At 39.0% G+C, this 12,364-nt stretch overlaps 1 protein-coding gene across 1 annotated transcript in view; it reads left to right on the forward strand.

The window, feature by feature from the left end:
* The window catches only part of TMEM245 (transmembrane protein 245), a 104,578-nt gene that overhangs the window by 68,922 nt on the left and 23,292 nt on the right, over window positions 1-12,364 (forward strand). The window contains exons 13-14 of the mRNA XM_012439043.2: window positions 1,179-1,301; window positions 1,443-1,588. Of these exons, the coding sequence (XP_012294466.1) occupies window positions 1,179-1,301; window positions 1,443-1,588 (269 nt within the window). The remainder of the gene's footprint in view (window positions 1-1,178; window positions 1,302-1,442; window positions 1,589-12,364) is intronic.

Raw genomic sequence — 12,364 nt, forward strand, 5'->3', positions numbered from 1 at the left:
CCCTATCTGTTCATTGCTTTTATTGTGATTTAATGAAGTCATTGAGGTGATGCTTTTTATATTTGTAGATGGGTCTAAGTTGGAAATGGCAAGGGTGGGGGCTAGACAGCTAATAAAGCACATACTGGAATTTCATGGCCTACACTTAAGATCCTACAAGATAAATATAACTACAGGTTGTACTCTAGCATATTCTCCTGTAGGTAAATCATGACGTGTGTCACATAATAATATCTCTGTTAACGATGGGTCACATAGACAATCATGGTCGCATAAGATTATAGTACTGTATTTTTACTGAACCTTTTAGATGTTTAGATATACAGATACCTGTGTTGTGGTTGCCTGTGATACTCAGTACAGTAACATGCTACAAAGTTTATAGTTCAGGAGCAGTAGGTTGTCCCTTATAGCCTAGGTTGTGCCAGGCTTTACCATTTAGGTTTGTATCAGTATACTCGATGATGTTTGCAGGATGAAATTGCCTAATGACACATTTCTCAGAATGTGTCTCCATCATTAAGTGATGCATTATTATATCCTCTGCTTGCCATTTCTACAAAGCTACAGCGATTTTTTTTTTTTTTTGAGATGGAGTCTTGCTCTTGCTGTCCAGGGTAGAGTGCAGTGGTGCATCTCGGCTCACTGCAGCCTCTGCCTCCTGGGGTCAAGTGTTTCTTCTGTCTCAGCCTCCCACATAGCTGGGATTACAAGCATGCACTACCATGCTTGGCTAATTTTGTATTTTTAGTAGAGACAGGGTTTTATCATGTTGGTCAGGCTGGTCTCAAACTCCTGACCTCAGGACATCTACCCGCATTGGCCTCCCAAAGTGCTGGGATTACAGGCATGAGCCACCACGCCCCACCAATTATATATACAATTTTTAAATCCTGCTTTTTAAATTTAGCATTATATTGTAAAATATTTTCCCACGTTATAACAGAGATTTTTTAATGGCTGTCTGTATTATTTGGTGTGGATTCACCATTTTCTTACTATTGATTATATGACTATTTTGTGTTGCTCTTTTTTATTTAAATTTTCCTTTGAAATAATCCTCAGTTCTAGCTTTTCAGTTCATGGTACTAAAACATTGTATTAAAAGCATACTAGATGGCTGTAGACACTTTTTTCATGAGGATTGGTTCTGATATCCAGCTTTCTCTCTTCATCAGATCTTGGAGTCTTTGTGGGTTGTTATGAGCCGAAATGTGAGCCTGCTGTTCACCACTGTCACTACGCTCCTGACCATCCTTTTCTACAGCGGGACGGCCCTTCTCAATTTTGTACTCTCTCTGGTATGTCCACATAGATAAGTATACATCCCATTTCCTTCCCTGTTGAAGCATATTTCTGGTTTCATTTTGCAGTTGTAGATATCTGTCTTCCTACAGTTTCCAAATACGATTTTTTAGGAGATACTGTCCTTTGTTTTGCAGATAATTTTCCTGACCACACTATTTTATCTATTAAGTTCCAGTGATGAGTACTACAAGCCAGTGAAGTGGGTGATAAGCCTGACTCCACTATCTCAGCCAGGTCCTTCTTCTAATATTATTGGCCAGTCTGTGGAAGAAGCTATCAGGTAGGGATAAGGTTTATGCTATTTTTATTTCTCCCAGAAATTTTTTTCCATAATAAGCCTGTTTTTTGTCTGAACATCCTAATAATATTCAGTGCAAAGCTAGTGAAGGACTCTGGTATTTTCAAGGTTTTTATCTCATTTTGAGAGGATAAATATGAACAGTGCAGTTGTTAATAAGAAAAATATCTCATTTTGAGAGGATAAATATGAACAGTGCAGTTGTTAATAAGAAAAATATTCAGGCCGGGTACAGTGGTTCATGCCTGTAATTCCAACAACTCAGATTGCTTGAGGCAGGAGGATCGCTTGAGGCCAGGAGTCTGACATCAGTGTGGACAACATAGTGAGACCTTGTCTCTACAAAAAAAAAATTTTTGATTATCTGGGCTTGGTGGCATGCACCTGTAATCCCAGCTGCTTGGGAGGCTGAGGTCAGAGGCTCACTTAAGTCTAGGAGCTTGAGGTTACAGTGAGCTGTGATCATACCACTGCGCTCCAGCCTTGGTGGCAGAGCAACACCCTGTTTCTTTTTTTTTTTTTGGAGATGGATTGCAGTGGTGTGATCTCGGCTCACTACAGCCTCTGCCTCCAGAGTTCAAGCAATCCTCCTGCCTCAGCTTCCCAAGTAGCTGGGACTACAGGTGTGGACCACCATACCCAGCTAATTTTTGTATTTTTAGTAGAGACGAGGTTTCACTATGTTGGCCAGGCTGGTCTTGAACTCCTGACCTTAGGTGATCTGCCTGCCACAGCCTCCCAAAATACTGGGATTATAGGCATGAGCCACCATGCCTGGCCAAGACCCTGTTTGTTAAAAAACAAAAAAATAGACCGGGCACAGTGGCTCACACCTGTCATCTCAGCATTTTGGGAGGCTGAGGCAGGAGGATTGCTTGAGCTCAGGAATTTGAGACCAGCTAGGCAGCATAGCAAGACCTTGTGGCTACTAAAAATATAAAAGATTAGCCAGGCATGATGTTACGCACCTGTAGTCTCAGCTACTTAAGAGGCTGACATGGTAGGATCGCTTGAGCCTGGAAGATAGAGGCTGCAGTGAACATGGTCACACCACTGCACTCTAGCCTGGGCAACAGAGTAATACCCTGTCTCAAAAACAAAACAAAAATTAAAAATTCAAAGCAGTTTTGATAACCTCCTCTCAAACCTGTGATTTACAAAGATGTAATTGTCTATCTCCATCAGCTTTCCATCAGCAGGATCTTAAACTAGCTCTTAGCATCGTGTCACTTGCTTAGGAGAACCCCCGCTTCCACCACCCCCATCTCCTACTTCTTTCAGAACCCTCTGCTGTCACGAGTTCTAGCTTTGCTCCAGAAGGAGAGTAGGTGGCCTTCCTGTTTCTCCTTCTATCCTACAGCCAAGCTGTGCCCTCTGCAAGGGGTAGATTAGATACTGGAAATGCAGAATTGTTGGTTATCTCTAAGTCACAGGCTCTGTATGCACTGCACGTTCTGGCCAGAAACTTTCATTGTGACTTCTGGCATCCGTGTATTTACAGACTTGATTTCTGAATGAACTTCTTCAACTTTTCCTCCTCATAAGCTTTTTCCAGTTTGTGGCTCTTGGCTTCCTTTATCTTTTCCTCTTCATCATTTCTGGTAGGGAGGGCCCTTTTGTGGAGCAGGCCTCTCTCAGCCCCTCCTCCAACCCTTGTCCTCATTGCTCATTAACAAGACTCAAATACATTTTTACTTCTTAGGAATTGATCTCAAATTAAACCCTCCTATTGTCTATTAGAGCTCTTTTTTCTAATATGTTGTTAACCGGGTGGTCTTAAGCATCTCTTGAGTAGTGAATCTTTGGCTGGTATTTCTGTTTCCACATACGTTTAATAAATACCATTGTCTGGAACTAGTCTTCCACAGAAATCTTGTTTTTTTTTTTCTCTGATAATCGGATCTGACTGATATTGGTTTATTTTTTCACTGTATTCATGTAATAGCTGGGGAGAATCCCACTTTAATTGATAGAAAACCGTCAGTTACATTCAAACAGGATGCATGCTCCTGAAAATATAATGTATGTAGAAACTTTGCTAAGTTCTGTCCCTTTTTCCTACTAGCAAGGCCTGTGTAAGGTCTTCACCAATACCTGTTTCCTTGATTGGCTGTCAAGTGGGATTCTTAAAAAAATGCTCTTAACATCTGTATAGTGCCCTCAGGTATCCACATGGGGGCAATCTGTAAAGATTCCAGATTTGGGAGTATATTATCCAGTGTAACAGCATTTGGGGTGAAGCTGTTTTGAGGGAAGTACCAACTATAGCTTCCCTCCTAAGTCCTATATGACCATTGGCTATCATCTTTACTGAATAAATGAAATGACAAAAATTCTAGCAGTAGATTATCTTTTCTTTATCTAGGTGATATCTTTCTGACTCAAAAAGCTTCTGCAAATGCTCTACCAAAAAGGAAAGCTAACCTTTTTATCTTCCTGATAGGATAAAGCTATTGGAGCAGCCATATCAAAGACTAGTAGGAATTCTCAGTCAGGGTGGCTTATGCCAAGCCTTGCAGAAAAATATCTACCTTGTTCATAAAGAACTTCAAGAAAGATGATACTTCCATTTTCCTCAAGTAACCTTCACTGTTACTGACTCTTATTCTTAGAAAAATGTTTCTATTTTCAAATTCACAGCTTTTGAATTTTCTGTTGTTCTGCTTTCTTAGAGCAGACCATCCTCTAAATGTCTGTCATTGAGTCACCTTTTTCCATAGCAAATATGCCACCTTTTTTTGTTTTAAACTTAATTCCTAGATGTCGTGTTTGCCAGTCAGTGGTAAGTAAAGCTGTGAGTCACACCTACATTCAACTGATTGAAAACATGTATTCTGTTACACTATGATGCCTTCTTTCAGGAGGAGCTGGTTAGGTGAGATCATGAGTTACATTTTTGGACATAAGAGGGTGGGACTTTGGCTGGGTGCAGTGGCTAACGCTTGTAATCCTAGCACTTTGGGAGGCCGAGGTGGGCAGATCACCTGTGCTCAGGAGTTCAAGACCAGCCTGGCCAACATGGTGAAACCCTGTCTCTACTAAAAATACAAAAATTAGCTGGGCGTGGAGGCGGGTGCCTGTAATCCTGGCTACTTTGGCGGCTGAGACAGGAGAATCGCTTGTACCTAGGAGGCAGAGGTTGCATAGAGTCAAGATCGCGTCACTACACTCCAGTCTGGGCGACAAAGCGAGACTCCATATCAAAAAAAAAAAAAAAGAGAGAGAGAGTGGGACTTAGAAATTCAGGTCTTTGTCTCCAGAGAGAATTTGAGATTAGAAAGAGTGCTGTCATCTACAGGGATATGAGGAAATCCGTCTTTTATAAATTAGACTTACCTTCTTGGGAGTGCACACACTTAATTATATATTATAACAGTAGCTTATGTCTTGGTTCCAAAGTATACTGGGATTTAAAAACCATTTGTTTTTTTATCACATTATTTTAAATACAGAAAAAAGTTTTAACAACCTTTGGTACCAGAACTATAATCTAAAGGTTCTCAGAATTGATAGATTTTTATGAGTCTGATAAATATGGTACAGACTAAAGACTAAAGAACAGTTTATGGCCTGAGCCATTTTTCTAACCAAAGCTATATCAAGTTATGTAAATTGAAGGCTTTAATTCAAGGTGATTTTTTTTGCAGTTTAAGTTCTTAAGGCTGTTTCTTTACTGCCTCAATTTCAAGATTTAAAATGTACAGATTTTATAGAGATTCCTCTGAAGAGCTTTCTCCTCTGGAGAAGATGATAGTGAATTCTGTTTCTAAGAGCTCCTGTTGGATTTTTCATCCTGAAGGTTTGTGTTGAAGAGGCAATATGTTTCTTCATGGAAAAAGATTTTGAGGGAAAAAATAAATGGTTATGATTTATAATTTATAAATGATTATGAAAACATGATTATAATATCCTCAGAGTACAGATTAGCCTACAAATATCAGTGATACCAACTTTTATAAGCATCAGTCGTTAATCATCATCCATGTTGCAGCTAAGTGGAAATCATTACATTCATTTATATGATCTGTGAATAAGTAAAAAGTGGAATTGAAATTGGGGGTTAATTGCATGACCAGACAGTGAAAGTGTCTGTTTTTGAAGCTTTGCCTTCCAAAATATGTGGCTTCTTTATAATCATAATCTCATTGACGTTTTGAACCTTAATCATTGTTTTGATTCTGAATAAGTATTCTTCTCAGTTGAATACATTTGCAGTTGGGTTTTCATTTCATGAAATTTTGAGTCAGTGGCATGCATCCTTTATCCCCAGACCATTTTCCTCTCTTTAGCAGCATGTTGTCTCCTGAATGTGTACATCACACCCTTCTTCCCTGATGCTCCCATTCTGCTTGCTCTGGTGGAGATATTGCACATTACTAAGTTGCATGTTGTCACGGCCTCAATGCAATTTAGTGTGTGTGATATTTTCACATGAGTGCATGCACACGGGTATGGCTCTTGCTTGCTGGGGTTACAGCTTTTCAGTGCCAGTGGGTGGGCATCCTGTTGAATTAAATAAGAGAATGTGTATGTCATGTGATTCACATTTGGAAAGTGAACATGCTTCCCACCTGTACCTCCCAATTTTGGAGAATTAAAAGTATTTGGATTAAAAAAGGTCAGCATTGATCATTTAGTAAATCACTGTTTCCATTTTTTACGTTGAGCAAATTAAATATTTAGTACAAATTCTCATTGATTTGAGAATATAAACAATATTTAAATGTGTAAGGAAGTATATAAAGCTATAAGAAAAGAAAATGTATTTTCATTTATTTAAAGAAATCTCTCCCAACACTGAAATATACAAGCAGGAATGTCTTAATGCATATTTGGGGAAATTAAATTAGCTGCAGTTCTTAAATAATAAGACAGTAAATGTATGCCTTTTTTAACCTACCTGATAAAAGATTCATCTCGTAAACTTAAGTTTCCACCGTAAATTACCTTAAAAATGTTTCTTTTATCTGGTTTCTCATTGTGATGCTTTAAAAACTGCTAAATTCATTTTACTGGGTTTACTATGGAAGTAGTTTTGAGATACACATGTTTGCTATTTGTCTATGTAACTGAAACAACCCCTTGGTTATTTTTTTAGTTAGTATTAGAATAAGCATCCACAATCACTGGGCATTGTCAAGGACACATAACCATGTAATACTGTATAAAAATATTGAATTAATATTTACTACTGCCATAGCCTCCAGATGATCTAATGTGATGCTGTCATTGTATGTTTCTGTCTGTGATTCACCACTAGTTTGGAGGAGGAGAATAGAAGAATTCCACATAAGCAGGTCATCACCTGTGCTCCTTCAGCAGCTCTCTAGGGCTGAATGCACAGTGTGGCTGTTCCCTTCATGCTGGAAATCTAATGTCAGCCAGGTTGCTATATAACATACTGTGGAGCTGGGTCTTCAGGGCAGATGAGCCAAGGAAGGGAAGATGTGACCTCTCAAGGGAGGTTGGGCCTGAGAAGGGGTGGGTAGAGAGAGATTTCTTAAAGGATACAAAAATTACTTAGAAGGAATAAGTTCTAATGTTATACAGCACTGTGGAACGGCTGTAGTTAACAGTAATAAATTATATTGTTTCAAGTAGCTAGAAGAAAGATATGGAATGCTCCCAACAAAAGAAATGAGGCTGGGCATAGTGGCTCACACCTGAAATCCCAGCACTTTGGGAGGCTGAGGTGAGCAGATCACCTAAAGTCAGCAGTTCAAGACCAGCCTGGCCAACATGGAGAAATGCTGTCTCTACTAAAAATGCAAAAATTAGCTGGATATGGTAGCGCATGCCTGTAGTCCTAGCTACTTGGGAGGCTGAGGCAGGAGAATTGCTTGAGCCCAGGTGGTGGAGGTTGCAGTGATCTGTGATCGTGCCACTGCGCTCTAGCCTGCGCAACAGAGTGAGACTCTGTCTTAAACAAACAAAAAAAACCCTGTTATCATAATGACTTTCATAGATAGTAAGACAGGGAAGTGCTTACTGAACTTGAGTATCCAAAAAATGTCAACTAACTGGTTGATATCAATCAATGAAAGAATGAAATGGTAAAATAATCTTTCCAGCGGTATGATCGTAAGTAATATGCTTGCATTGATTAATGATTTCTGGTAGCCCATTCAAACTATATGGTGCATGCCATTAGTTATATGCCAGATGACGTTTTATTTGAATTTGGGAGTAAATTATTCCTAGCAATCTCTGAATTTTAGGTTCCAAAGAATCCTAGAGATGAGTGATAATTATATGTCCAGTGTTATAGGTTATTTAAAATAACTGAACTGGCCAGGCACAGTGACTCACGCCTGTAATCCCAACACTTTGGGAGGCTGAGTCAGGAGGATCATGAGGTCAGGAGTTTGAGACCAGCCTGGCCAGTATGGTGAAACCCCGTCTCTACTGAAAATACAAAAGTTAGTCAGGCATGGGCATGCACCTGTAGTCCCAGCTACTCGGGAGGCTAGGGCAGAAGAATCACCTGAATCCAGGAGGTGGAGTTTGCAGTGAGCTGAGATTGTGCCACTGCACTCCAGCCTGAGTGACAGAGCCAGAGTCTGCCTCAAAGTAGAATAACCAAACCAAAATTTTCTGGTATGCTGCTTGCATACGACAGCACGTAACAGTGCTTCGCATATAGTGGGTTGTGTGTGCGCCTGTAGTCCCAGCTACTTGGGAGGTTGCAGTGGGAGGATCACTTGAGCCTGGAAGGCAGAGGTTGCAATGAGCCAAGATCACAACACTGCATTCCAGCCTGGGTGACAGATTGACACCCAGTCTCAAAAAAAAATTGTCAACTATATCTTTATTTATTTATTTTTAATGAAAGAAGATAAACAAGTTTTAAAAAAGTCCTTTTAAGAGGAAGGAAGTTCTAGAATTAATAGTAATAATTGCACAAATTGTGCGTGTACTAAAAACCACTCAATTGTATACATGAAACTGATGAAATTTATGTTATATGAGCTTCATCTCAGTAAAAACATCTTATTAGAAAACAAAGGCAGGAGAGTCAGAATAAAGTAGACATGTGGATAGAAGCAGAGCTCAGAGATGGAGAAAGATTGGAGGATGCCACACTACCAGCCTGAAAGATGGAAGTTGGGGCCATGAGCCAAGGAATGAAGACAGCCTTTAAAAGCTGGAAAAGGCTTGTCCAAGTGTGGTCATGCTTACAACTAAATAATCACAGCCAGTTACAGATTGCTCTTTCCCTCTCTACTCTCATTGCTTTACTTAGCTAGCCTTAAAAAAAAGAAACAAACAGACCCAAGAAACTAAAAATGAACAGAAAACAGATTCTCTCTTAAATCCTCCAAAAACAATGTGACATCTTGGTTTTAGGACTTCTGGACTGAATTATAAGATAAAAAGTATGTTTTAAGCTAGTTGAGTTTTTGGTAATTTGTTACAGCTGCAACAGGAAGCTAACATAACACACTACATGCAAAGTATGGTTATGTGCTATGCACATGCAAATAGCATGCCAGAAAGTTTCAGTTTGTTTATTTAAAATTGTAAAGTTAAATAACCTATAATACTGGGTATATAATTATCACTCATCTCCATGGTTCTTTGGAACCTAAAATTCAGAGATTGCTAGGAATAATTTACTCCCAAAGTCAAATAAAATTTCATCTGGCATATAACTAGTGGCTCACACTGTGCCTGGCTAAGTTTTTGTAATTATAGTAGAGACGGGGTTTCACCTGTTGCTCAGGCTGGTCTTGAACTCCTGCTCTCAAGTGATCCACCCGCCTCGGCCTCTCAGAGTTTAGGATTACAGGTATGAGCTACCGCGACCAGCTAGTCAACAAATAAAAATTTTATATATTTATAGTTTATAATATAATGTTACATTGTGAAATGGTTAAATCAAGCTAATTAATATATTCATTACTTCACATACCATTTTTGTTGTGACAACATGTAAGATGTAATCTTACCAGTTTTCAAGTATACAATGCATTATTATTAACTATAGTCACTATGCTGTACAGTAGCTCTCCTGAACTTACTCATCCTAACTGAAACTTTGTACCCTTTGACCATCTCTCCAGCCCCTGGCAACCACCATCCTACTCTCTACTTCTATGAGTTCAACTCTTACGTTCTACTTACAAGTCAGATCATGCAGTATTTGTCTATCTGTGCTGTGCCTGGCTTATATAACTTACCAGAAAGTCCTCCAGAATCATCCATGTTATCACAAATGACAGGATTTCCTTCTTTTTGATGGCTGAATAGTATTTTCTTGTGCACACATCATATTTTCTGCTAATAGCCACTGTTTATTGAGCATCTACTGTGTACTAGGTCAGTTACAAGGAGCTTCAGATGCATTATTATTTAGCTCTTCATGAGCTGAATTGCTCTTCCTGCCAGTATCCAGTCACATAATACTGTGAGATGTAACCTCATACCTTAAGAAGATGTGCTGTGGTGTAGGGGGTGGTGGTTTCTGGGTTGGTATTCATGTACTATTAATTTTTTCTGAATTGAGAGATTAAAGCTGGTATTAGTTATAAAGTTAAATAGATATCGTATGACCCAGTATATCCACTCCTAGGTATTTACAGATGAGAAATGAAAGCATATATCTACAAATACTTGTACAGAAATGTTCATAGCAGCATTATTTTTAATACCCCCAAACTGGAAACACCTCAAATGCATATCATCTGGTGAATGGATAAACAAATTGTGGTAGATCTACATAATGGAATACTACTCAGTAATTAAAAGGAACAAACTAATACATTCAACAGTGGGGTGAAGCCCAAAAGCATTATGCTAGGTGAAAGAAACACCAAAGGCTACATGACAATGTGAATGTAGCACTACTGAACTGCACACTCAAAATGGTTCAGATGGTAAATGTTGTGCCATGAGTATTTTACCACAGTTTAATACAAAACTATATAATTTATGATTGTGTTTAGATGAAATTCTAGAAAAGGCAGAATTATAGTGACAGCATATCTGGTGGCCATCAGAGGCCAGAGTTTAGGGAGGGTTTGACTATAGGAGGGGGATGAAGGAACTTTTTGGGGTGATACAAATGTTCTACATCTTGATTGTAATGATGGTTATAGAACTTACATGTTTATCCAAATCACTGAATTGAACGCTTAAATTGGTGAGTTTTATTATTTGTAAATCATAATTTAATAAAGCTGATACAAGAAGTAGAAGTTGCTAGGAATTTGAGGGTGTTAAAAAATTCTGTCTTCTTGTAAATTGTAAGAGGATTTTTCTCTGCTGTTTTACTTATAAAACTTGTGTGCCAGATCATGAGTAATGAGGTAGAGGGGAATATATTGTCTTCATCCCTCACTGAGTTACATGAATATGTTTGATAACTGCAAGCAATACATAGTGCATTTAAAAGTTGTCTTGAGAACGTTACCAGCAACCAATATTCTTGGCGGTGGAAGAAGACTGTGCTGTTTTCTACATGTGGTCCTTACTGGATTAGCCTTGTCTACTTGCCACTCAGAGGGGTGATGGAGTTGTGATATTCTGTTGCACCTTTGATGTCAACTTATTTTTGACTTAAAAATTTTTCAGTAACATAAGGTTAAAGAAAAAAATCACATAATATGTTTTCCTCATTGACCTCCCTAGTTGTAGGCAAATTTTATACTTTTTTCCTTACTTTTTCTCTGTGGTCACTGATGTCATTATTTCCTCCCCCTCAAAACCTACCTTCACCCTTGGTCTCTGGGAATACTGCACTGTAGTGATTTTCCTTCTACTACCAAGATGATTTCGTTACCTCTCTGGCTGGTATTTCTTTGTCTTTAGGTCCCTTATGAAAACACAACCTGTTGCCCTATTTTCTCTCCACTTGCCCCTTTAAGATGTTTTTTACTCTTCTATGATTCTAGTGCATCTCAGATGTCTTGTTCTGAATTCTCTGTTAAGCCTTGTCTCTTATTTCAGCTACTTCTGGGGTATTTTCATCCTCCTTTTTGAGTTCCTGTTGCCCAAACTAAACAAACTCCCCATTTCTTTCATGCCTCTTCCACTCTGGCCTTCTCCATTTCTTTGAGACAATGCCATTCTTTCTCCCTCAGGTTTAAAACCTGAAGCTCTGTCATTTTCTTTCTCTGTCCTCTCTGTTTAGTTGTTGAGCGAATCCCTTGTATTTTCTTTGGGATCTTTCCCTTTCTTTGGGTATTTTTGATCCTACTTTATTCTGGGTTCTTGTTGCAGAGTCATGGCACCTTTAAGACATTCTCTAGAGAAAGCTACTAGTCAGGATGACAAAGGAGATTTTAGAATTGGGTCCATGGATCCATGTCCCAGAACCCTGCTAAATGACTGAATCACTAGATTACAGCATTTGGCTTTGCTCTTAACAGTATACCTCTTGGGATGCTTTAGAAAAGCTTGGTGTTTCCTTTTGCATGTACAAGGTCACCATTGCTGCTAAAGTCTCTTCTTTTTCAGCTACAGCTTTTCCTTCCTATGTAGTGAACATATGAGGGTGCTTTCCCTGCACCCCTCTGCACCGCCCCATAGAGTCCAGGTTTTTATGATTTTGTGCTTACTTAAGGTTTGCGCCTTTGTGCTCTCTGAACAGTTCCTTATTTCTCGTCCTTACTAGTGCTAGTTACTTAAGGTTACTAAGTGCTAGTTACTTAAGGTTACTTAAGTTACTAGTGCTGATTACTTAAGGATTGCTGTCTTTGTGCTCCCTGAAGAGTTCCTTATTTCTTCTCCTTACTAGTGCTGCCTTACTAATCTTCC

This window comes from Aotus nancymaae, unplaced genomic scaffold (genome assembly GCF_030222135.1).
Source record: "Aotus nancymaae isolate 86718 unplaced genomic scaffold, 86718_ANA_hifiasm-v0.15.2.pri h1tg000003l, whole genome shotgun sequence".
Lineage (NCBI taxonomy): Eukaryota > Metazoa > Chordata > Mammalia > Primates > Aotidae > Aotus > Aotus nancymaae.